General features: G+C 36.9%; 1 protein-coding gene across 1 annotated transcript; it reads left to right on the forward strand.

Moving 5' to 3' along the window:
* The first annotated feature begins 17,597 nt into the window (after nt 1-17,597).
* SVIP (small VCP interacting protein) lies at nt 17,598-27,263 on the forward strand. The gene is made up of 4 exons (XM_033205368.1): nt 17,598-17,787; nt 19,642-19,692; nt 20,215-20,328; nt 24,589-27,263. The coding sequence occupies exons 1-4, from the start codon at nt 17,734-17,736 to the stop codon at nt 24,601-24,603; spliced, it is 234 nt and encodes a 77-aa protein (XP_033061259.1). The 5' UTR covers nt 17,598-17,733; the 3' UTR covers nt 24,604-27,263.
* Nucleotides 27,264-27,321: the final 58 nt, after the last annotated feature.

Consider the following 27,321-nt stretch of genomic DNA (forward strand, 5'->3'; position numbering starts at 1 on the left):
TGAGACTTATTCACTATACTGAGAACAGCACAGGAAAGACCCGCCTCCATGGTTCAATTATCTCTCACTGGGTCCCTCCCATAACATGTGGGAATTACGGGAGCTACAATTCAAGATGAGATTTGGGTGGGGTCACAAACTATATCATTCTGCCCCTGGTCCCTCCCAAATCTTATGTCCTCACATTTCAAAACCAACTATACCTTCCTAACAGTCCCCCAAAGTCTTAACTCATTTCACTATTAACTTAAAAGTCCACAGTCCAAAGTTCCATCTTAGACAAAATCCCTTCTGCCTAGGAGCCTGTAAAATCAAAAGCAATTTAGTTTGTTTCTAGATACAATGAGGGTATAGGCATTGGGAAAGTACACCCATGCCAAATAGAAGAAATTGGACAAAACAAGAGGCTAAAGGTTCAATGCAAGTCCGAAATCCAGAGCAGAAGTCAAATCTTAAAGCTCCAAAATGATCTTCATTGACTCCATGTCTCACATCCAGGTCATGCTGATGCAAGCGGTAGGTTCCAATGGTCTTAGGCAGCTCCACCCCTGTGGCTTTGCAGGATACAGCCCCCTCCTGGCTGCTTTCATGAGCTGGCATCGTCTGCAGCTTTTTCAGGCACATGGTGAAAGCTGTCGATGGATCTACCATTCTGGGGCTTGCAGGATGGTGGCCCTCTTCTAACAGCTCCACTAGGTAGTACCCCAGTGGGGACTCTGTGGGTTCTTGCACCCCACATTTCCCTTCCTCACTGCCCTAGCAGAGGTTCTCCATGAGGGTTCCATTCCTGCAGCGCCCCTCTGTCTGGACCTCCAGGCATTTCCAAACATTTTCTGAAATCTAGGCAGAGGTTCCCAAACCTGAATTCTTGACTTCTGTGAACCCACAGGCCCAAAACCACATGTAAACCCACCAAGGCTTGGGACTTGCACTCCCTGAAGCAATGACTTGAACTCTATGTTGGCCCTTTTAAGCCACATCTGGAACACGAAGCACCAACTCCTGAGACTGCACGAAGCAGCAAGGCCCTGGACCTGGCCCACAAAACCATTTTTTCCTCCTAGACCTCCTGTCTTGTGATAGGTAGGGCTGCTGTGAAGACCTCTAACATATCCTGCAGACATGTTTCCCACTGTTTTGGCAATTAACATTTGGCTCCTCATTATTTACAGAAATTTATTCAGCTGGCCTGAATTTCCCCTCAGAAAATGGTATTTTCTTTTCTATCTCATTGTCAGGCTGCAAATTTTCCAAACTCTTATCCTCCACTTCTTCTTGAATGTTTTGTTACTTAGAAATTTCTTCTACTCAATATTCTAAATCATCTCTCTCAAATTCAAATTTCCACAGATCTCTAGGGCAGGGGCACAATGCCACAAGTCTCTCTGCATAGCAAGAGTGAGCTTTACTCTAGTTCTCAACAAGTTCCTCATTTCCATCTGAGACCACCTCAGCCTAGACCTTATTGTCCACATCAACATCAGCATTTTGGTCAAAGCCATTCCACAAGTCTCTAGGAAGTTCCAAACTTCCCACATCTTCCTGTCTTCTTCTGAGCTCTCCAACTGTTCCAACTTCTGCCTGTTATCTAGATCCAAAGTCACTTTTACATTTTCAGGTACTTGTACAGCAGTACTCCACTCAGCCAGTACCAATTTACTGTATTAGTCTGTTCTCACATTGCTAATAAAGACATACCTGAGACTGGGTAATTTATAGAGAAAAGAGGTTTAATGGACTCACAGTTTCACATGGCTGGAAAGGCCTCACAATCACGGCAGAGATGAAGGACAATAAAAGGAACTTCTTTTTTTCTTTTTTGAGATAGTCTTGCTGCGTTGCCCAGGATGGAGTACAATGTCACCATCTCAGCTGCAATCTGCCTTCTGGGTTCAAGTAATTCTCGTGCCTCAGCCTCCCAAGTAGCTGGGACTACAGGTGTGTGCCACCACGCCTGCCTAATTTTTGTTTTTGTTTTTGTTTTTTTTTAAGTAGAGACAGGGTTTTACCATATTGGCAAGACTGGTCTCGAACACCTGACCTCAAGTAATCTGCCCGCCTCGGCCTCCCAAAGTGCTGGGGTGACAAGCATAAGCCACCATGCCTGGTCCTACAAAGGGACTTCTTACATGGTTGCAGGCAAGAGATAGCTTGCGCAGGGGAACTCCCATTTGTAAAACCATCAGATCTCCTGAGACTTATTCACTACCATGAGAACAGCATGGGAAAGACCTGCCCCCATGACTCAATTATCTCCCACCAGATTCCGTCCACAACACGTGGGAATTATAGGAGCTACAGTTTAAGATGAGATTTGGGTGAAGACATAGCCAAAACATATCACATTTCTAAAACATTTCCAAATTTGATGAAAATGAAACCCATAGATCCAAAATGCTGCAGAAAACACTAAGCAAAACAAAGAATTAACCTGCTCAAATTACCTTGTCATAAAATTGCTCAAAAACATTGAAAAGAGAAAAGAAAGCAGCAGGGGAGGGGCCACCTTAAATGCTAAGAAAGAAAGTGGTAAGATATGAATTCCTCTCTGGCTGCCCATGAATCATGGCTGATGTCTTTTGCACTGACGTCCTCGGAGGAGGTGTCCTTCCAGACTGGGGAGCTTGTCCATGGAAATGGACTGGACTCCATGATGTGCCCTGCAGACACTGATGTGGCTCTGTCCATTACTGTCTCATAGATCTCAGCCTTACAGGTGGACAGAACATGAGTTACCATACCAGCAGCTGCAACTACTTGAGTCTTATTGGAAGTGAGAAAGCTGAAGTACGGGTAGGGCCCGTATTTTTTGGTTTTTCCTTTTATTTCTAGTTGACACATAATCGTACATATTTATAGAATACGGAGTGGTATTTTGATACATGTGCAAAATATGTATTTTCCATATTCTTGATTCTGTGTCACCCAGGACTTTGTAGAGTTGGGGAGGGATTACCTTTTACAGGGTTACTTCTTAGAGGCAGTAAACAATTTGCTTGTGAGTAAGCTTTGATATTCAACCAATCCTGAGTCCACACTCTCACCCACCTCCTTTTATCAAGCTCCTGCAATCTGGGACACTGTCCCTCCAGTCTAGTCACCTCAGGGTCAGGGACTAACAACTAGGGGCCAACCTATAACTGAGACCTCACTGAAATTATACAAGTTATTCAAACTATTTAACACTCAACTTGTTTAACTTGCTTACTTTTCTTCTCCGATTATTTTTTTCCCAGTAGAACCACAATAGTCCTCTCTCTGCCTGCTCATTTTGTCTCTGTGCTTCCCTCAGTGGCCCTTAACAGCATGACATGTCTACTAGTTCTTGGCGACTGTGATGTGACTATAATAAAAACATTTTCCTTCATGACAAACATTTTCATGTCTGTATGTCTTACCATACCTGATTAAACAAAATCCCAGGTACATCTTAAAAATGCTTCATAAGATGAATTGGGGCATATTCCTTCTGCCTCTGTTTTCTGAAAATATTTGTATGAGATCAGTTTGATTTCTTAAATGTTTGGTAGAAAACACCAGTGTACCCATCTGGGACTGGAGAATTGCTTATAGAAAGATTTTTAATTATAAATTCATCTATATATATAAATAATATATACATTTCAAATTATATATGTAAATATATATATTTCAAATATATATGTGTTCTGATTTTCAATTTTGATCAGTTCCAACATTTCTGCTAATGGTTGTGTCTTTTCTTTTCTTTTTGATCACTCCATCTAGACTTTATTAATTGTATTGATCTTTAAAAATATAATTTAAAGCTCGGCATGTTGACTCACGCCTATAATCCCAGCACTTTGGGAGGTCGAGGCAGGCAGATCACGAGGTCAGGAGATGGAGACCATCCCGGCCAACATGGTGAAACCTCGTCTCTACTAAAAATACAAAAATTACCTGGGCATGGTGGCACGTGCCTATAATCCCAGATACTTGGAAGGCTGAGGCAGGAGAATCGCTTGAACCAGGGAGTCAGAGGTTGCAGTGAACTGAGATTGTGCCACTGCACTGTAGCCTGGTGACAGAGTGAAACTCCATCTCAAAAAATATATATTATATATATACACACACACACACAAATGTATATAAATATATATGTGTATATATACACAAAATATATATATATCAAATTTAGAGTTTCATTTATTTCTTCTGTTGTTTCCAGTTCATTATTTCTAGTCATATTTTCATAGTTCCTTCCTTCTACTTAACTTGGCTTAATTTACTCTTCTTTTCCTGTTTTCAGAATACATAACACAAGTTCAATTTTATATGTTTTTTTCTCATCGAGAAGAGCTATACATGTTCTTTTAAGCACATTTTAGCTGTATTCACAAATATAAAGTGCATTTTATACTGAATTTTTATTCATTACAAAGTATTTTCTAATGTCCATTGCAAGTTCTTCTTTGACCCATGTATTATTCACATCCTTGTTTAATTTCCAAATGTTAGCAACTTTCCAGATATATCTGTGTGATTGATTAATTTCATTAATTTCATTTTGGTCAAAGAACATATTCTGTATAACTTTAATCTTGTGAAATTTACTAAAACTTACTTTATGGCTCAGTAGACGGTCTGTTTTTGTGTTGCAAGGTGCTTGAGAGAATATGTGTTCTGTTGACATTGACTGAAATATTTTACAAATGTCAATTAGGTCAAATTTTATGATAATGTTAAGTCTTCTGTATTTTTACTTATTTTCTTTTCATCATGTCAGCTTATGAGAGGAATGTTTATTTTCCAACTATAATGTAAATCTGTCTATTTGCTCTTTGAGTTCTGGAAGATTTTGCTGGATATATTTTGCTTTGTTATTGGGTGTATATATTTATGATTATTATGCCTTTGTGATAAATTGACCTTTTTATTGTAAGTGTTCATCTGTATACCTGATAATACGACTTATTCTGGACTATTATATGTTCTGTTAATATAGCCATTTCACATTTTTAAAGATTTATGTTTGCACAGTATTATTCTGTCCTTTTATTTTTAACCTATAATTGTTCATACAGGTATACCTCATTTATTGTGCTTCACTTTATTGTGCCTGGCAGATATTGTTTTTGTTACAAATTGAAGGTCTGTGGGAATCTTGCATCAAGTAAGTCTATCAACACCATTTTCCCAAGAGCATGTGCTCACCTCTTGTCTCTGTGTCACATTTTGATAATTCTCACAATATTTCAAACTTTTTCATTATTATTATATTAGTTATGGTGACCTGCAATCAATGATCTTTCATAATACTGTTATAAATGTTTTCAGGTGCCATGAACCACACCCATATGAGATGATGAATTTAATCAATAAATGTATGTGTTGACTGCCCTACTGAACAGTCATTCCTCAATCTCACTCCCACTTTTCATAATCTTCCTATTAACTGAGACAAAACAATATTGAAATTAGGCCAGTTAATATCCCTACAATGGTTTCTGAGTATTCACATGAAATAAAAGGCTACATGTCTCTCATTTTAAATCAAAAATTAAAAAAATTATTAATCTTAGTGAGGAAGGCATTGTGAAAGATTACAAAGGTCAAACGCTATGCCTCTTGCACCAAAGAGTAAGCCAAGTTGTGAAGGCAAATGTTTTAAAGGAAATTAAAAGTGCTACTTCAGTGAAGACACAAATTATAAGAAAGTGAATCAGTCTTATTGCTGATACAGAAAAGGTTTTAGTGGTCTGGATAGAAGGTCAAACAAGCCACAATATTCCTTTACACCAAAGCCTATCCAAAGCAAGGTCCTACGTCATCAATTCTAAGAAAGCTAAGAGAGGTGAGGTAGCTGTGAAAGAAAAGTTTAAAAGTAGTAGAGGATGATGATACATGAGGTTTAAGGAAAGGAGCTGACTTCATAACATAAAATATCATAAGATAGTGAAAGTAGGCATCCAAAAATGTTATAGGTAGAGTCAGAGGACAGTAAACAACCTAAGCAGCCAAAAACGTCACTGCATGCATCATCATATTCTTTGATCAGACTCACAATGTGTTTACCCTCCTTATCCAGGGTCATTTGAACCTTATGATAAATCTTATTTGAAGATTTTATGAACATTAAATCATAATCCAATAAATAATCCCTCTTCTGGCCAATATATCTCCATGGGTATAACATCCTGGGAAGGGTATAAATCAAATGCAAGGAATGCCTGGTCCTCAGTGTCTAAATTGTTATAAACTTGTTAACAGTAGACAAATCTATTTTTCCTACCACTTTTGTATTGCACCGTATACTTGTATTTGGGAGAGAAAAGGTTTGTCACCAGAGAAGTCATATAATTCTACAGTGTGCTTTTTTTTTTTTTTTTCTTTCTTGTCCCTTGGTGGAATTCCCTATGGCCAAGGGCCTTAACAGTCAAAAGACAAATAGTTAATTAATTGTTCTAAACCACATAGGAATGGATGTGGACAGACATTTGTTATTTCTTAAAATTATTATTTTAAGTAAAAAAGCCAACAACAAAACAAAACAAAAAAAAGTTACAAGACAGACTTATTTTTAACTTCTATGTGTTGAGCTACTGTGAGCTTGGTTTTTGTTACAGACTTATAGCAGTTAGCCTTGTATACCAAACATAAGCATTGTTCTGAAAAATACAGATACATCAATCGATAGATAGATAGATAGATAGATAGATAGATAGATAGATAGATTATTGGTAGTGTTATACCCAGGAGGCTTTGTTACAAGTTATTTTTATCCTGTTAGTAAAGAATTTCCTTTAATTCTATAGTAAGCAGAAAATTTTTATGGTTGGGGTGGATGCAAAAGTGACACATAATAGCTTAGAAGGCAACTAAACTTGTTTTACCAGCTGTTTAGGCATTTTTATACCGCCTTCTTGATTTGGAGGATTTGACCTTAACCTAATTTTTTCGCTGAAAGCTGGCCCTTACAATCTTATGCACCCACCTTTTCTCCAATAGTCCAGGCAGCTTGTATAGTTTTGGCAGCAGAATATTAGCAGTGAAACAGGTCCAGGCCCAGTGGGATACCAAACGAGGGAGATTCATACCTCTGGTTTTCAAAATACCATGATTTTGGTTTCCTTGGATGTAAAACAAGGAGAAATAATTAACATTTATAGTTTGACAGTTATAAGAGTAATTCATATATCAGAATAGAAAAAGGAACCTATTACATTAGGGCACCAACTAAAAATATGAAGAAAAATTATAACTTGGTGATTTCTAGAGGATTCTTGTAGCCAAGAAATAATGATCTAATCTGTTCTAAAAAAGTTTTAGTATTAAGTGTCATGCCTTATCCTTGAAACATTTTTTAGCTGCCCTTTTTATTTAACAAAAAATTATAGCAAGGCCAATTTGCGTGCGAGGTAAGTTTTAAGCTTATTATGCTTGCCTGAATAGCTGCATAAAATGCAGCAAGAATTGATTGGCCATATAGACTCCTTTTGAGTTGGTTTTGCTGAAAGTTTACCTAAAAATAGGATACTTTAGTTTCAGTCTTGGTAAAATAACCAATGTCTCCAATTGTTTGAAAAAAAAAAAAAACTGTAATTGAACTTATGCAGACAACTACATTGTCATAACATTCAATCTGAATTTTGGAGGACTCAGAAAGGTAAATTTGCTTAAAAAAAAAAAAAACTTTATCCAAAAAACTTAAAATATTTTTTGACCTTTTTTTAACCAGAGCCACAGCTTTTAAAACAAATGTTTGTTTGCCTTGGAAATGCCATTTACAAAACAAACAGCTCCTGAGAACTATTAGGCAATGTAGAATGTAGCAGCTCCTCACAATTAGTCCTAGAAAAGAGGCTCTCTGCTTATTAGGTAGCAAGATTTTGTGTAAGCCATTTTTATTTTATCATGGAACTCTTTGGGGAAACATTATTTCCATTATCATAGGGGTAGCTTCAGTTAATATTTCATAGCAAGGCAGTAAATGCCCTATCAAGTAGAAATTCCCTAGTTCGGTCATCATCAGTGAAAGGTACTCACAGTTTTTTCCATCAGCCCCGATAAAAGCTCCACATAAAGGGCTATGCAGCAGAGGAAAGCGTTACCCTATATTTGTGGGCTTTTACTAGTTCCTATTTAGTGTGTTTAAATAACATTTTTAAATAAATAAATTTAGTAAATGTTTAAATAACATTTCCTAAAGAGCTGATTTATATGTCTTCAGTCTGTACAGTACTAGAAAAGGGAAAACATCCCCCAGGTAGATATAGTACCCATTTTCATAAGACTTTTCAGTAAAAGGGGGTTACAACTACCTTACATAAAGCTTGTTTAAACATCTTAAAATTTATAATTCTATTAAACTGCATGTTTTTATGTTCAGGTCTCAGGAACCCTTTTTTACCCTCAGACCATTTTACTTTTTCTGGTGAAAAGGGTTTGGTTTCCCAGCAGGGAGTTACATCTATAAGACCTATGAGGGACCGCAGATTTGATAAGCCTTCTTAAACAGTCCTGTCATTCTGTCACAGGGGCACTCATGTAAAAGGAATCCCCTAAACCGCCAAATTTACCATGACCTAGGTAATAGGCATATTTGGCACGAGGATATCCCAGTTATCATAAAGCTAGTCCAACATGGCTTGCATATGAAGCATATTAACTGCCTCATCTGCGGTACTTCATTTGGTATTTTATAGGGAGAGTGGGGCAATCCCCTTCTCGGTGCAAACAAACCTTACAATGGCATTATCTGGCCCACTAGGCTGAATGCTTTCTTAGGAATAACCCCCCCTTGCATTTGGAACACATATACTCAGTGATTGTTCAGTAAAGAGCTGTGGGTCTTACATTAATCCAAACAAGCTCTTAAATTCTGTAGCATTTAAAATTAATACTTTTGTCCTTAGAGTGTTTATTTTTGCAATCCACTATAGTAAAGATTTTTTTTGAAGAAGCTGAATGATACCAATCTACAAAATGGAACAATTGCTTTACGTTACACCCTTTGGTTTTAAACAGTTACTTGGTTTTATCCTTCCCCTATATCGACCATTTTCTTGGTAACCACAGGGCTCACAGTTTTGTTGCTCTGTTTTTTTTTTTTTTTTTTTTTTTAACTCATTTAGTTTTATCTGTATGTTTTCCTTTTTTTATAAAGCAACTCTTTTTTTTTTTTTTTTTTTTTTTTTTTTTTGAGACAGAGTCTCGCTCTGTGGCCCAGGCTGGAGTGCAGTGGCCGGATCTCAGCTCACTGCAAGCTCCGCCTCCCGGGTTTACGCCATTCTCCTGCCTCAGCCTCCCGAGTAGCTGGGACTACAGGCGCCCGCCACCTCGCCTGGCTAGTTTTTTGTATTTTTTAGTAGAGACGGGGTTTCACAGTGTTATCCAGGATGGTCTCGATCTCCTGACCTAGTGATCCGCCCGTCTCGGCCTCCCAAAGTGCTGGGATTACAGGCTTGAGCCACCGCGCCCGGCCCAAAGCAACTCTTAAATAGCTTCTTAACCAAAAAAACTTAAGATTTTTTGAAAACTGACATCCTTGTGTTTATAAAATTTTCACGAAAGCATACTTTATGCTTCTACTACTTTAACTTTTTAGTAACCCAAATTTCCAGTGGGGAAAAACTGAGGGTTTAAACATGACTTTAAGATTTTTAAATTACTGAAGAGTTTTGAGATTAAACTCACCGAAGTCATTTTACCAAAGATTATCAACATTGTGTGAATTAAAAGGCATCTGAGCTAGCTTCTACCAATTTGATAAGCACTTACATTTTTTAAGTTACTCCATCAGAGCTCTTTTATGTAACTTGGTGGTGAAATATCACTTTCACATGACAAATATAAATATAGGAATATAACAGGCATGCAAAATAAAAGTCATGTTCAAAAGTTACTTTATTTGCCGGTTTTCAAAAAAAATTATTTCCCTTACTTTAGATAATTAGTAAAAGTTACAGGAACCAACAAAAGATGAAGGAAAGAGCCATCATTTTAGGCCTTTTCAAAAGAGAAAGAGTGGCACTTTTAAGATATCAATCTGAAGAATATTAAAGAGGAGATTATAGAATTAAAAAACTTAAAAATTTCCTGCATTAAAAATAAGTCAACATTTGTAATAAAATATTGTTTTAATCAATCATTTAGTTTTGTATTAGTGCATTTTTAAATATTAAAGACTCATCTCTAGAAATGTTATTATAGCTTCTTTTTAATTATAGCCAACTGAATTATACAACCCCTTAAAAATTATTTTTACTAACCATATTACGACTTACACAGACCATTTACAGTAGTTAGACTTTCTGTTTTGCCCTAAATATCTCTCTTTCTTGAACAACCCAGTTGTATTATTTTAGGGCAAAAGTTCACCACACAAGATTCTTTCTTATATAAAATTACTTTCCTTTTTACCTCCTTTACCAAAAATACCTCTTCATATCTTTAACTTTCTTTATATCTCTTATTTCCTGATTCCTTTACCTTGTTTCATACATAACCCTTAAATAAGCTTTGAATTAGATGAAGATATTTTACCTTTTTTTTTTTTTTTTGAGGCGGAGTCTCACTCTGTCGCCCAGACTGGAGTGCAGTGGCCGGATCTCAGCTCACTGCAAGCTCCGCCTCCCGGGTTTAAGCCATTCTCCTGCCTCAGCCCCCCGAGTAGCTGGGACTACAGGCGCCCGCCACCTCGCCCGGCTAGTTTCTTTTTTTGTATTTTTAGTAGAGACGGGGTTTCACCGTGTTAGCCAGGATGGTCTCGATCTCCTGACCTCGTGATCCACCCGTCTCAGCCTCCCAAAGTGCTGGGATTACAGGCTTGAGTCACCGCGCCCGGCCGATATTTTACCTTTAATAAGGACATTTAAAAAGTTTTTTTTATATTTTTAATTTGGAAATTACCCAGATCGTTAATATCAAATAACCTTAGATCCTAAATTATGACACGTTTGTTCATAAGTATTTATTCCATTACACTTATCTGATTAATAGTTTACCTAGATTATTTATAAAAACTGTGATAGCCAGTATTTAAAGTTATTTTCCTATTAACCAATTTTATAACTTAATTTCAGGTATTTACTTAAATAAAACTTATTAATTTTAAGGGTATTTATACCAAAAACTCAGGATTCAGCTGTTTTCTTTCAGCCAACAATATTTTATAAGCATATACAAGCAAAGATCATTCTTTCTTGGACTGGGTTTTATAGTTTATAACCCTTATGGCAAATCTGATAGTATTCTGCAGGAATAAACATGAAACTACTTGATCAATAAATGCAAACAAAATGCTAACATTGCTGATATTATTTTACCAATAGTTTTAAAGCCACCTTATTTATTAAAGATTTTACTTAAGTCATGAGAACTCGAAAAAACATTTTACTACTCTTTTTTTTTAAGCCTCTGAATTAAGCACTTTTACCTATTTTATCTATATTTTAGTAGTGAAACACTGTATGCATGACCTAAATACATGGACATATCTAGGCATGCCAATAGAGGTACATTTATAGATTCATAAAGACTTCCTTTTCATTTTTTTTTTCAATTTTAGACTTTCAAATTCTTGATAACATGTTGCACTACCTAAGTAGTTTTCAGTTAAAAAGACCTAAATTTGCATATTAAAGGAAACAACTCAGGTGACAATCAGATAGCAAAATTTACACAATAAGGTACAGAAAGAAAAAGTTTGGTACGCTAAAGGAAAATTAAAATGAATTCATCTGCCAATTAAACATAAAATTATAGAATTTATAAAGGCCTTCAAATACATACACACATATATACATACATACACATACACACACAAAGATCCTATAGATTTACTTTAGTACTTTGGCCATGAGATGAATATAAATTCGCCAGTTTGCAAAAAAAGGTTAGATCCAAACAGTGGGGTTTTTTTTGTTTGTTTGTTTGTTTGTTTTATCTCAGTCCACCAGATTTAAAGCAGGCAGAAAATAGAGAAAGAGAACTTAAGAACTCTATAGTTTGCAGGTCGACCTTAGGGCCCTTTTTCCTTAAAGTAAAATGTGCACAAAGACCATATTACTTCTATTTTACATAAACTCTGGAAAGTAGAGTTGCCACAAAACCTACAGAGTGCTCAAAAGGGGGTCATTCTCCTTGTTCATTTCCATATTCTTAGTTAATTTATTTCCTACTTTTTTTTTTTTTTAAAGTAGGAACTGATGAGCCGTGGATGAAAATGACAGTTCAGTTCCTCACTCAAACATGCATAGACAAGCCAAATTGAGATTAATTCTAAGAGAAAAGCAATTGAGGAGACCCTTTAGAAATGCATCTCTGAACTCAAATTGGGATCCTAAAGCAACAAGTTCCTAGGAGAATAAAACAGCTCAGAATAAATCAAGGACTATCAACCAAAACAGGAGGTCTGAGGCTCAGGAGGACTTACCACTTCCACAGGAGGAGAAGCTCAAACTTGGTGAGGCTTCAGTGGGCTCCAGCTGGTACCTTAGCTCACACCTTCGGGATCCAGAGTCTTCTCTGAGGCCCCATGTGTTTGGGCGCCATATTATTGTCGACAAAAAGAGTCGAACTCTGTAAATTATTTGAAGAGATTTATTCTGAGCCAAATATGAGTGACCATGGCCCGTGACACAGCCTTCGGGAAGTCCTGAAAACCCAAGGTTGTTCGGGCGCAGCTTGGTTTTATACATTTTACAGAGGTATGAGACATCAATCAAATACGTTTAAGAAATACATTGGTTTGGTCCAGAAAGGAAGAACAGCTCAAAGCAAGAGCTTCCGGGCTATAGGTAAATTTAAACATTTTCTGGTTGACAATTGGTTGAGTTTGTCTGAAGACCTGCAATAGATAGAAAGGGAATGTTCCGGTTAAGATAAAGACTGTGGAGACCAAAGTTCTTTTGAAGCCTTATAGTGGCTGCCCTTAGAGACAACAGGTGGCCAATGTTTCCTATTCAGATCTTAGTTAATCTCTTTAGGATTGGGAGGGTCTGGAAGAAACATATCTAGCTATGTTAATAAAGATTCTTTACAGCTGCACATTTTCCCCCACAAAGAAAAGCTTTGGAGGGTCATTTCAAAATATGGCAAAGAAACATGTTTTTGAGTAACATATTTTGATTTTTTTCTTTGTCTTCTAATGTTATGCCAGAGTTATGTTGGAAAGTAAATCGTGATATATAGGGTTAAATAAAATCCATCTGATGAGAATTTATGATTTGTAGGGCATGACTCCCCAGACCCCTTAGATAGGGATTTGGGCAAGATAAAAAAGTCAGAGTTTAGTCCTCATTTCCATACATGTAAAATATAAATCAGTTATTCCATTTTTAGGTAGTCAAGACAAAAAAACTTCACACAAATAACTGCACACAAATATTCATGGAGCTTTGTTCATAATGTACTGAAAAGGCTCAAAGGAGCCCATACATCCATGAATAGGTAAATTGACTTTTGGGGCGTTTTGGGGGGTTGTTGTTATTGTTTGTTTGTTTGTTTTGAGATGGGGTCCCACTCTGTTGCCCAGGCTGGAGTGCAGTGGTGTGATCACGGTTCACTCCAACCTCGACTTCCTTGGGTTCATGTGTTTCTCCCACCTCAGCCTCCCCAGTCACTGGGACTACAGGCACACACCACTGTACTCAGCTATTTTTTGTATTTTTTGTAGAGATGGGGTCTCCCCACGTTGCCCAGGCTGGTCTCAACCTCCTGGGCTCAAGTGATCCTACCTCTTCATCCTCCCGAATAGCTGATACTACAGGCAAGAGCCACTGTGCCCCCTGGTAAATTAACTTTTTAAATGTAGCATACTTACAACAATGTAATATTAAGAAAGAGACACACAATAACACTAATGAATTTCAGAAACTTTATGTAGAAGGAGCAGAGCCAGACAAAAGAAGCACTTAAGATATATTTCCATTTCTATGAAATTTTAGAAAATGTGTAGTTAATTAATAGAGACAGAAAACAAACCAATATTTGTCGTGGGCTAGAGGTCAACGGGTGGGTGTTTGGAAAGTGGCACAGGGTAACCTTAAAGAGTAAAGGAAATGTTGTATACCTTCTTATGGTGTTTACAAGAGCACATATAATTGTCAAAAACTCTAATATCAGAGACAATTTGCACCTGACAGAGTTAAACAGGAACAAAAGACTTTATTTAAGACCATTGTAATAGGGCACAGAAAGAGGGCTCAATGCCACTGAAAAAAAAAAGCAGGAGAGATTTTAAGCACAGAGGTCCCTAAGTGGAAAAGTACTGTATGTTGGTCAATAGGGTTAGACCATTTGTGTTCGCTGATTGGTGCTTAGGGAAGTCAGGCTCCTACTCTCCCACAGAGATTAGGAGATAAGAAAAGGTGCTACCTTTCTTAATTATTGCATTTCAAAGAGATGGCACCTAGGTTTTTGAGAACGATGGTTCTGCACTGTAGAACCGATAAGAGGCCAGAAGATTTACATCTTAAAGGAGCAGAGAAAATGTACACTTTGCAAGTTTTTTTAAAGTGAACGGTCTAAAAATAGGGAAGTCAGAGGCCAACAATCAGGAAGAACCCTGTCTAAAGGTTAGTCAGGCAGTGGGAAACATTAGGCCATCTTGGTCAGTGACTGTATCTGCACTGTTTTTTTGTATACATGATACCTATGATAAAGTTTAATTTATAAATTAGGTTCAGGAAGAGATTAACAACAACTAATAATAAAACAATTATAACAATATGCCATTATCACTGATCTTGCACTTGGGTCATTAATATGTAAAATAAGGGTTACTGGAACACCAGCACCATACTACCAGAATGGTTAATGTGACAACTGAGATAGCTACTAAGTGACTAATGGGCGTGTAGCTTAGACACTGTGGATATGCAGGACAAAGGGATGATTTACACCATTCACATCCTGGGTGTGATGGATTAGGACAGCCTAAGATTTGATGAGATACTTAGAAGGCAAGCAATTTATAATTTATAAATTATTTCTGGAATTTTCCATTTAATATTTTTGGACGTCAGCTGACCATGCAGTTGACAATATATGCAAAACACATATTGTATATTTCATTTATGTAAAACTTAAAGATTATAGTGATATTAATGTTGAATAAACTGAAACTTTATCAAAACCAGGAAAGGAAGGCACTACTGTACACCTAAAGTAGATGTGTTAATTGTATTTTTTATCTCATAAAGTTTATTAAAAATAAAAATCAATAAACCATGGAAAGTGTTGGGGAAATAATTATGTCATGGAAAGTGTTCTGATAATAATTAAAACCAAAATCCCCACAAACACAGGAAAGAAACAGTTTTATCACTGAATAAGCATTAAACCAATTGTGATTTCTATCAGAAGCAATCTACTAAAGAGTTTGCAATGAAAAAATTCTTCACCGTTTTTATATAGCCTGGCAGATACAATCCACTACACACGTTAATTGTCTTTATCTAAAGAAAATCTAAAGGAAATAATAACACTTGTATCTCTTGACAAGTAGAAAGCTCCATCTTGAAGCCAAAGGCCTAGACAGTAAACTACCATGAAGACGGGGAGACAGGTGCCACTCCTGGATGTTTTCATTTCTAAGAGAAAGCCAATAGGCCTCCAAAGATATTCGGAGGATGCAAAACTGGCAAGAGATTTATTTAGATTCCTTCCTTCCTTCCTTCCTCCCTCCCTCCCTCCCTCCCTCCCTCCCTTCTTCCCTCCCTCCCTCCCTCCCTTCTTTCCTTCCTTCCTTCCTTCCTTCCTTCCTTCCTTCCTTCCCTTTCTTCCTTCCCTCCTCTCTCCCTCCCTCTTACTTTCAACTGAATCTACTGGCTGGCCGGCCGGCCTTCCTTCCTTCCTTCCTTCCTTCCTTCCTTCCTTCCTTCCCTCCTTCCTTCCTTCCCTCCTTCCTTCCCTCCCTCCCTCTTACTTTCAACTGAATCTACTGGCCTGAGCTCGGCTCACTGCAACCTCCGCCTCCCGGGTTCAAACGATTCTCCCTGCTCAGCCTCCTATGTAGCTGGGATTACAGGCGCCCACCACCACGCCTGGCAAAGTTTTGTATTTTTAGTAGAGAAAGGGTTTCCCCAAGTTGGTCAGGCTGGTCTTGAACTCCTGACCTCAGATGATCCAACTACCTTGGCCTCCGAAAGTACAGGCGTGAGCCACCGAGCCTGGCCTGCTTTTTTTTTTTTTTTTCCATACATTTCAGTGAGACAGAGATAGGGCTTACAATTTCAAGTTTTCTAAACACAATGCTAAAGAGGAGGTGAGTAGTTATCTTTCTCTTTTTGCAACAGAGAACCTTCACTTCTTCTTTACAGATTTTTATTTACCCTTAGAAAGGGCCCATGCAATCGAATAATAGTTTTAAAAAAGCATCATCCCTTATTATTTAAGGAATAAACCACCGTTTCCTTCAATTACATGGAAGAATTTAAAAAACATTATGGCTTTTGCAAAACATATCGTATATTTCATTTATGTAAAACTTAAAAGACTATAGTGATATTATTTATGCAAAACTTAAAGACTAAAGTGATATTAAACAAATTAATAGTTTCCTGGATCTAGGTATAGGATAGAATATTGAATGGGATTGGGTACAATAGAAGATTTTTGGATGATGGAAAACTTACATATCTTGAATGTGGTGACCACATGTTTGTTAAAACCAAGTGAACTCTACAATCAAAATAAGTACATAATATTATATATAAATTATACATCTATAAAAAATTAACCAGTAAGAATATATATCAAAAAGTTGACAATGGTTTCTGAGATGCTGTCACTATACATCCTACCTTTTTGTAATATTTGAAAATTTTCCAATAAGCAGAAATAACTAATAGAATGCAAAAATAAAATAAAATAAAAGCATTTGTGTGGAGACGAGATCAGTAACTTCAGTATCACCTGTGGGTTTACTGGAACTGAATCTCAGGTCCCACCTTATACTTGCTAAATCAGCATGTAAATTTTAACTAGTTGCCCAGGTGATTCTCGTACTTATTAAAATTTGAGAGAATGTCATTAAAATATTTCTCAATAGATGAAACTTTATTATTTCTCTCGGAGGGATAAGTGACTCCTAAATACCAGAAACTAGTGGAAATCTCAACTAATACCATATTTATGACGCTAGATTCATCGTCATAATAATGGATTTTATATTCTGCCCTCTGTTCTGGTATAGCATTGTCACTAAGAAGGGAGCAAAGGGTGCTGATGTTGACTTGGAATTTGGGCTTTAATTTCTAGGACACCAGAGTCCCATCTCATAAAAAAGGTAGCATGAACTACCCAGAGTTGTGCCACTCACTCATTTGTAAATGGTAAGGCAAGGTTAGCAGGAAGAGCTTTGGAACCGTAGCGAAGCTTTTCCATTCCTTCCCTGCGTTGCTACCCACAGCAGGTGCTTCCTGGAACCTAGGCTTTGGCCACAAGCCCTGCGCTCTCGGGGCGGGGCTAGGTGGAGCTGTGGGTGAGGAAGGGGCAATGCCTTAGTGGGGCGCAGCTGAGCTGTGGGGACTGGTTGGTGTCGCGAGAAGAGGGGGCGGTGTCGCGAGAAGAGGGGGGCGTTGCCGCAGAGACACGGGGCGGAGCCGCGGGGGTGGGGGCGGGGCGTTGCCGCAGGGGTGGAGCCGAGCCAGTGGACGGTGGTGGGGGCGGGGCAAGCGCGGAGGACTAGGGACGCGCTTCCCACCGCGCAGTTAGCGCCTCCTGGCCTGGGGCGGACCCGGTCAGGGTTCTCCAGTTGTTGTCCCTATGGGGCTGTGTTTTCCTTGTCCTGGGGAGTCCGCACCTCCCACCCCGGACCTGGTGAGTAAAGCAGGTCCCTGCGTCCGCCGGGCTGCGCCTCGAGCACCTGTTCTGGGGCTGCGGGGCGGGCCGGGCCGTTGGACCTGGGTGCGCAGGTCGAGAGCCCGCGGGGGGGACCCTGCTGGCGAGGACTGGTGGACGGGTCAGGAGGGTTGCTGGGTCCTGTCAGAGCGACCTCGGCCGCCACCTCCGTGTAGATCTCCACTTTTGTAACAAAAAATTGTTCAAAGGCGGCTGTGGCGTCTTTTACCTTCCACTGACTTGGGCTGCACCGGGAATTCGTAGGGCGCCGGCGCACGCAGAGGGCGTTGCGCGTGGGACATTCTAGGGGATGCGGTAGGTGGAATTCGGCGCAAAAAGACATTGCTTTCACTGGGAGCTCTTTAGTCGTCTAGGAGAAGTGCATTTTCAACTGTGTCTACCATCTTTTAAAAGAAGGTGCTCAGAAAGTCGCTTATACGCCTGAGCTTTATCGGATATGTTATTTTAATGATTTCTTTTTAGTATTTATCTCATTATTTTACGTTCTCCCTTTAAAAGAATATGTAGTACAAAGTGTCCAATTTGTAATGTTGTATTTGACAAAAATGCTGGACACCCAGTTACATTTGAATTTGAGATATACAAGTAATACATTTATAATATAGTTTTGTGCCTTGCAATATTAGGGATCTAGTTCTACAAAAACATTACTCATTGCTTATCTGAAATTCAAATGTAGCTAGTAGGTGTGTGGTACAATACATGTACACTTTTTGTAGCTTTCTGTTAACAGTATCTTTACATTAGTACTGCTTACAGGGAGTTAACATAAACCTGTTTCTCTTCTCTAAACATTAGTTGAAGAAAATGAAGTATTTAGGGAAGTACCTTAACTCTTCAGCTATTATAGATACTAAAAATTTAGTACTTATAAATTTGATGTGGGAAAGTTCAGCTTCTCTTTGTTGCTGCTGCTGTTTTAAATTATGTTGATTTTGTTGTTCTGGCTGTTGATAAAATATAACATGTCAGATTTGTTAAGCCCTTCCCCCATCCTCATGCTATACCCTCTTGATACCCTCATGATAACCACATGGCTCACTACTTGGATGTCACTTTATTAGTGAAGCTTTTCCTGACCACGTTAAACAAAATATATTCCCCAAAATACCACCCACCCATTCTCCCATTACTTATCTGCGATACCATCTGAGAGGCATTTACTTATTTTGTTATATTTGTCTGTGTGCCCGCAATTGGAATTTGTTTCATTTGGGAGGTGACATTTACCTGTGTTTTTACACTGCTGTATCCCAGCACCTAGAAAAAGGGTTTTATAATAAGTAGTACATGGTCTAGAAAAATAACATTCACTGTTTTCTGATATGGAGCAATACCTGTCATGAAATTACTCCAGTCCTTCCCTCCTACACACTGAGATTAGCCCACTTCATGCATTAACCTTTCCTAAAAACACCAGGTTACTTCAGACTCCATTTTAACTGGCAGTATCAAACCATGTATTTTCCTTCTTGTATTTGTAAACATTATTTGTTTCATTATTGCCCTGACTAGCTTGTAGGCCTTTTTATTTAAAAAAAAAAAAAAAAAAAGAGAGGAAAAAAGAGAGAGAGAGAGTAAAGAAATGATTATATAGGCAAACCTTGTATCTGTTTTAGCATGTGCTGATTTGAAGGTATATTGATTAGGAGAATGAAATTCAGAAAGTTGAGTAGCGGCGTTCTTTGTGGGACATTTAGGGCCAGTACTGAATATTTTTGTAAACTGTTATAGTACCTATGAAATAAATGTGTATAATTTATTCACAATAATGTTTATTATTTTAATACATATTTTTACGCATTTCCTTAGGAAGAGAAAAGAGCAAAGCTTGCAGAGGCTGCAGAGAGAAGACAAAAAGAGGTAAGATTAAAGATCAAGTTTTGCCTCCTTAGATAATTTTATTCTTTATTCTTCATAGATGTCCATAGCTAAATTCTCTAACGCAAATGGCCTTTGATATCCCAAAAATTTACCTTTAAAGGTAATTATTTTCAATTTCAATATTTCAAAGAAATAAAGGTAATTATTTCCTTGTTTGTATGAGTTGCATTAATTTATATTATTTAATATGTGAAAACTATCATATCTTCTCTAAATTCAGATACTCTTTTAGTAACATCCTTCCTTTTAAAATGGCTGTGCATTGTAAAATACTTACAGATGTGAAGCAAGTTTAGGGGAAAATTTGTACAATTACAAGATACCCAGTGAAGAAATGATGTTTTATGTAAGGCTGTTGTAGAAATACTCCTTCATTACCAAAAATAAACCAATTCCCTACCCCCAAAGAAAAACCTAGAAAGCAAAGATAGACAAAAGAATGTTTTGTACACTGGACAGATTTTTGTTGTCTTTCTGTATTTGTTATCAAATTTCTTCAAGGCTGCATCTCGGGGAATTTTGGATGTTCAATCTGTGCAAGAAAAGAGAAAGAAAAAGGAAAAAATAGAAAAACAAATTGCAACATCTGGGCCCCCACCACAAGGGGGACTTAGGGTAAGTGTTAAAATTTTCTTGTGCTTAACTTAACTGGCATTTTAAAAAACTTAAGTAGCAATCCATTCAGTAATTTTCTCCTGAAATGTATCATCAGAAAATTTTGAAATAGTTTAAAATCATGAGTAGTAAATATTGGAAGTAATACCAATTTATTTTAACATTTATTGTAATCAATTAGCTTTTTTCCCCAAAATGAAATAATAGATGTATTATTTTAAAGCTATATTTTAATACTCTTATGCTTACTACTAATCTTAAATAATCCAAAAATTCAAGCAATATGGAAAAGTATAAAGAATTATAAAAGTCATCTAAGTATCATTTTGACAGACATAATTTTTAACCTTCATTTACATATCTTATTAAATTGGATTACACTATAAATTCTGAGCTCTTTTTACCCATTGATTTGGAATCTTTGATCTTTCCATTGCCACCCTTTATTATAGTTACGTAAATGTTAATTTGGATCACAGAATGTATACAGGTTTGGGTATCATACACATACCTCCCAAGGTATGGATCACAGAGCTAGACATTAGGAATATAATGGTGGACAAGTTAAGCAGAGTCTGTGAATGCTGGAGTCTTTACAGTCTAGCAGGACTTTAAAGGATTTATTTTTAAAATCCTTTAAAATTACATAAAGCTCAGGAAAATAATGGTTCAGATATTAAGAATTTATTCTTGGTCCATTTTTTAAAGTAAATATAGAAGTTAGTATATTTGTGAAAATGTCTTTAATTTCAGTCATTTGTATTTAACTTGTCAAGTATTTGTACTTTTCAACAGATTCATTGTTTTTTTTCTCTAAACTACACACGCACATACCTACACATGTACATACACACGTATAGTTGCCTACATGTAGATACTCTCCTAACTTGTGGGTCAGGCTGCTTATGAACACCCTGAGCAGTTTATTTTGGCTCAAGAATATCACAGAAATAAGAATGTGTGTCTGTGTATTTTACTATTGTAAGTTACTTCATCTAATACCATTTAATGAATGAAATTTTTTTAATAAAGTTTGTTTTTTCATGGTGAACTTTTAGCAATGTATAAGGTAATTAGTTTCAATATAAGATAAATAAGTCTGACCATTTTGCTTATGCTTTTTATAATTCCATAATAGAACAGAATAGGTCTAGTGTAAAGTAAAACAGTTGGGTGATAACAAGGTCAATTCTTTATCAGAAATATAGATTCTTTCAATATTCTGTTGAGATAAAGTGCTGTTTCACTAGGTGTACTTCATATAGGGTTCTCAAAAACAAACACAAAATTACAAAAATTAAAGTGTAGGACTGGAAATAATGTTGAGATCCACTACTTCACAGTAGAAGTCGTGAAGGTATTAAGTTAAAGTCATATATAATGTTATAGGAAAACGATACTTTAATCAACACTTAACCATAATTGAGAAGACACTTATTTCACAAGTTCTAACCTAATGAAATTAACATCAGCTTTTAAACTGTAAGAAAGAGGCTTTCTTAAACTTGAAGCTTGCACACTCTGAAGTCTATAGATTAAAAAAAAATAGCCCTTATATTATCCCTTCAGAAGTGCTCAAAATGTAAAATGTAAAACATACCCAATGTTAAATTTAGTTCCTGTTTTTCTTTGTGTACTGTTCTTGGAAGAAGTCTCTCAAACTCCCTTAGTAAAAATTACGTTCAGGACCATGAAACTAGATAGTGGCAGGAGGATTTTCTCCAATGGCTCACTGTCATTAGCCACTGCTGTTGTCCACTGTGAATAATTTTTCCTTGGAATATTCCTCATCACCTATCACTAACACACTGGCTTCAAGGGGCATGCTTCATTCTGCTTGACACATGCACAACATGTCGAGAGCATCAAGCGAAAATCAAAATTCTGGAAGGCTCAAGGATAACAAGGGAAAAGTACAAGGCAGAAGTACTTAACCCTCAAAACTCTTGTCCTGTGGTCCTTTAAGGGCTCACTCTATCGCCCAGGCTGGGGTGAGATGGAAATGGCTCACTGCAGTCTCAACCTCCCAGGCTCAAGTCATTCTCCCACCTCAGCCTCCTGAGTAGCTAGGACCACAGGCACAGGCACATGCCACCACACCTAATTTATTTTTTATTTTTGTAGAGACAGGGTCTTGCTATGTTGCCCAGGCTGGTCTCTTAACTCCTGGCGTCAAGTGATCATCCCATCTTCTCAGCCTCCCAAAGCCTCCCCCTCTCAGCTGAGATTACAGGTGTGAGTGACTATGCTTGGCCTCTTCATATAAATGTTACATGCATGGGTATTCTGTCCATTGGACTCTGAAGTTGGTAACCACTGACTCGTTTCATGGGCTGGCCTGAAGTATAGGTAGAGTATTCCTAAGGTAGGAAGGTTAGGAAGACTCTTCCTTAGGTAGAGTGCTGCATCCTTCCAGGGTAATTAGCATGGGTAATGCTGTCTTCTGACTTCTTACCTGAAGAAGTCAATGTGATGATGGCATTAGGATACAAAGTACTATCAGTAAAGGATATAGCAGCACAGGAGTAAGGGAAGACCTCTAGGACAATTGCTTTCAACTTTAGCTGCATGTTGGAGTCTCATAGGCAGCTTTCAGAAAGGATTGTTCATTGAGCTCCACTTCACACCAGTCAGAGACTCCGAGAGTGGGGTTTAGCCATCAGGAGTGTTTTAAGCTTCCCAAGAAAATCTACTGTGAACCCAGATTGAGAATCACTATCCTAGCATTTATAACACTTGTCCTAAGAAAGATGTTTTGGAAGATAGAGTCTCATGAATAAATGTTTAAAATGCTAAATTGTATATTGTAGACTATGTCCCCTTCTTAGAGATTAAAAAAGGCACAGAATTATGGCCTCTAAGAAATTGTATAATGAAGGAAAGTTTACTTGGATTAATCTTTAATGTTGAAAATTTATTTAAACATAGATTTTATATATATGTATAACACCCAATAATATTCCTTGGATGTACTTGGAAAACACTATCAAGAGATTGCTAAATATCTCTGTTTCTATCCCAGTAGCTCTTCAGGACCTATCACAGATTTAATAGACTTGATTAAACAAAGGAGCAATGGAATATTTTCTCAACTCAAGCAAGGAAAAGACCTTGCCAAACCATTTTTTAATGGTTTCTACCATTTCTTGACTCCCTGGCTCAAACAGGATTTTTAAATTTTTGTTTTGTGGTGTTTTATTTTGTGTTCCTTTACTGAATATTGCATATTTAGGGTCTTGCTACTGAATAGCAGGTTCACTGTGCAGTGGTTACCAAATTCAGAGTCCAATGGACAGAATACACATGCATGTAACATTTACATGAAGAGGCCAAGCATAGTCACTCACACCTGTAATCTCAGCTGAGAGGGGGAGGCTTTGGGAGGCTGAGAAGATGGGATGATCACTTGACGCCAGGAGTTAAGAGACTAGCCTGGGCAACATAGCAAGACCCTGTCTCTACAAAAATAAAAAATAAATTAGGTGTGGTGGCATGTGCCTGTGCCTGTGGTCCTAGCTACTCAGGAGGCTGAGGTGGGAGAATGACTTGAGCCTGGGAGGTTGAGGTTGCAGTGAGCCATTCCCACCTCACCCCAGCCTGGGCGATAGAGTGAGACCCTGTCTCAAAAAAAAAAAAAAAAAACCAACAACAAAACCCCAAAACAAACCCAAAAACATTTAACGTGGAGTGAGTTTATTACTTACAGATTGGCAATAAGGGACAACAGAAGCCTAGGATTCATTATAAGCTTGTCTCCCAAGGAAAACTGCCTGGGGTTGATGGCATCTGTGTGTGCCCCACTTGAACCTCAGATGAGTGCCCTGGGTTTTATGACCTGGGGGTTAGAAGGGGAGGTACTACATGACTCCTTGGGCTAAAGCATTGAAGGACCTCCTGTTTTTAGGGAGGGACTGGAACAGAGCTTGAGCTATTCTGGCCATTCACTTGCTATCCCAGGATGTTACATTCCCAGCACATTTTACAGTTGTTCCTGAAAACTACAGGCAAGACAGTGGGAGAGAGCTATCCTGCAGCTACCCACCAATCTGACCAAAAATTTTGTCTTCTTTATACTTTTAAACTATCACCTTATTTCAGGCTTTGGACTGTAATGTAAAATTTTATGAATAGCTGCTATTCAGAAAAATCATTTTGCATTTCTGTGTCCCATATTCCTCTTTTTACTTGTTTGTTCAATAAAATATTGTTATGTAACTTTAAGTAAAATGTACTTTTCTGTCTCTTTTTTATCTTTTCTAGTGGACAGTTTCATAAAGCATAACATGAGTAGAAGAATCTACTGCCAGTAACTGTTTATTATCTGCAATCAAGTGGACTTCATCAATTTAATTTCTTCTCTTTGAATAAATGAAGATTCAGATTTTGTAATATTATTGCCCTTAAGTGCAATGCTAAAAAAAATTTTGATTTTCAAGCTTAGAAAATGGCTAGACTTTTCATTAAATACTAATTTTCCTACATTTGCTCTTCTGCAGTTAGTGGGTGATTTGCTATTTTTCTTAGTAATTAAAAAATGGAACTAAATAGTGAATATACATACATTGCATGTAAAAATTCTGCATATACCTCTAAGATTAAAATTTGCAGTTGTCTTTTCATCCTTTGTAATATGATCTAACTACTTATATTTGTGCTGTGTCGCCTTACATCTGTTTTTATTTCACTATGTATGAAGACGTTTGATTAAACTTATGGACTTAGTGCCTTTAAACTGATCATCAGGGAGAATCTTGAAAAAATCATTTGAAGGGCTGATGTGAAGGAGCACTGTAAAGTTTTATAACTTACTAAGTAATGAATATTCTTAGGCAGATGTTAAATTTTTTCTAATTCATTTTTATTTATGTAGCTTGTAAAATTAACATACCATGTTTTATATTATGATAAAGGGTTTTATTTTGTTTGCTGAATTTAAAATTATATATTAGTGATACCATCAGAGGGCAGTGATGTTCTAGTGTATATTAAATTCAGCTCTGTAAAGATCTTTGTAGTAATTGAGTTTAATAATCTGGATGGGTTATAATGAGTAGTAATATATTTGTCCATATTTCATAAGTAGTGTTAATCTTGTGTACTAGAGCTTCATCGTAAGATTTATACAGATGTGAAACTGCCAAGGCAAGTATGAATGTATAAAAAAAACATGTAGTAGGTAGTGTACTTACAAAAGGTCTACTTCAGATGTAAAAATATTAGGAGGTAATTCTGTACAATGCATAGTCATAAACCTTAACGTTGTTTATTAGAAACATGAATTTTATAGCATTTTTTGTTTCTCCTATATAATACACTGAAATAAAAGAATTGGTGTTAGCTATTAAGGCTGATAGCACTTTTAAATGGCAAGGCCACATGTTGAGCCCTAAATTAGAATTTGCAGATATTAAGTGCCAATAGAAATTTTAAGTTAAATCAACCAAGTTCACTTGCTTTACGCAAAGGAAACTGAACCACTATCTTCATCTATCCCTCCCACAAAACTTATACTGCGGTGTTTTGTACATGTTAATTTTAAAAAGTTTGAACTATTATACAGGTCTCTTGACTTTTCATGGAAAAATTATTTTTTCTATTATGGTGTGAAATATTCTGTGAATAGGAAAACATAAAATTTGACTCAGTTTTCTTTATTCTGTAGAGGATTCATGCTGTTTTTGTTCATAAAGGATAGTGAAATCACGAATGAAAATTTTTGATTTTATTAAAATGATTTTTTCAAGGCAAAAAGGAAAAGGAATGATCAATAGCTCAGTGCATATACAGCAAGAGCATATCATCCTTCAACTCTGCAAATCCTTTCTCCTGTTTTAATATAGCAAGAACAATTTTCTCTTTACTGGATCTTAAAGAATTAGTACTTGGGTTGGTGTAAATGACTTCCTTCCAGGAATCATGCCCTATTTCTACCAGCAGTTCATACCCAAATGTCATGTTTGTCTATTGTGAACCATGAATGATACTCAGATATATTACTTTTCAGGAAAAATGGAACATGTTACTTCCAACCATGGCCTGTCACCATGAGTGTGATCAGCTTTCTCCAAAACCACATGGGTTGCAGTGGCTAAAGGGTGGTACCCAAATGTTAGGCACAGTGTTAGGAAAGGGGAAGGAAAAAGAGGTGACTTGGTGTCTGATAAGAAACCAGTAAATGACTAAAAAAAACCAGTAAATGACTAAAAACATGACTAAAAAATTATATAATATATAATTATGTGTGTGTATCTACACAATATCTGCAAATTCTAATTTATATGTGTGTGTGTATACGCACACACACACACATAGTCCAGACATCTCCCTCATAAAATAACCATCAGTTCCTATGAAAACCTTAAGTGGAAGCCAATTTCCCATAGTAAATAATTTAGGAGAAAATTATAATGCTTAAAATGTTGCTCAAAACCCCTAACTTATTACTAAACTATAATTGGAACAGTAAAATGCATATATGTTACTATCATATCATGATTTAAAAATTGCTTAAACCATTGCTGCGTAATACTAATCAAACTTACGGCTGCTAACAAAAGTTGTGAATTATTACATGTCCCCTTTGTAATGTGCTGCATGTTTTTTGAAACATCTCTATGTGTGTGTGTGTTCCACTGCTGGTATTTGGAATGTAATTTTAACAGTTCCCACACATGGTTTGGTTATAAATTCTGTATTGCCTTTTAGGGATATAAATATACATTTTTTTCTATGTAAAAATTAGCTTTAGCTGTCTAACAAAATTTTGTCTTTACTACATCCTTAATACTTAGAACCTGAGTTGGTGGTTAGGGAAACCTCAGGAACATTTTAATCACATTGGGATTCAGAATAGCAACAGAACCAAACGTTTTTTGGTGTGTTCATACAATCCCTGGATTTATAGGTGGATTTTCTAGAAAGGAAAAATGATGTAATTAGTATCCTGTTTTTTTTCTAAAGAAATAATACTATAATAAAAATTCTATCCTCTGT

This window comes from Trachypithecus francoisi, unplaced genomic scaffold (assembly GCF_009764315.1).
Source record: "Trachypithecus francoisi isolate TF-2019V2 unplaced genomic scaffold, Tfra_2.0 Lachesis_group8, whole genome shotgun sequence".
In the NCBI taxonomy this organism is placed as follows: domain Eukaryota; kingdom Metazoa; phylum Chordata; class Mammalia; order Primates; family Cercopithecidae; genus Trachypithecus; species Trachypithecus francoisi.

What these genes read in the sequence shown, in the direction of transcription:
- SVIP (XM_033205368.1), top strand. Translation starts at nt 17,734, where the DNA reads ATGGGGCTGTGTTTTCCTTGTCCTGGGGAGTCCGCACCTCCCACCCCG. An exon ending in CACCTCCCACCCCGGACCTG is followed by an intron (nt 17,788 to 19,641) that starts GTGAGTAAAGCA and finishes GCATTTCCTTAG; the next exon opens with GAAGAGAAAAGAGCAAAGCT. An exon ending in CAGAGAGAAGACAAAAAGAG is followed by an intron (nt 19,693 to 20,214) that starts GTAAGATTAAAG and finishes AATTTCTTCAAG; the next exon opens with GCTGCATCTCGGGGAATTTT.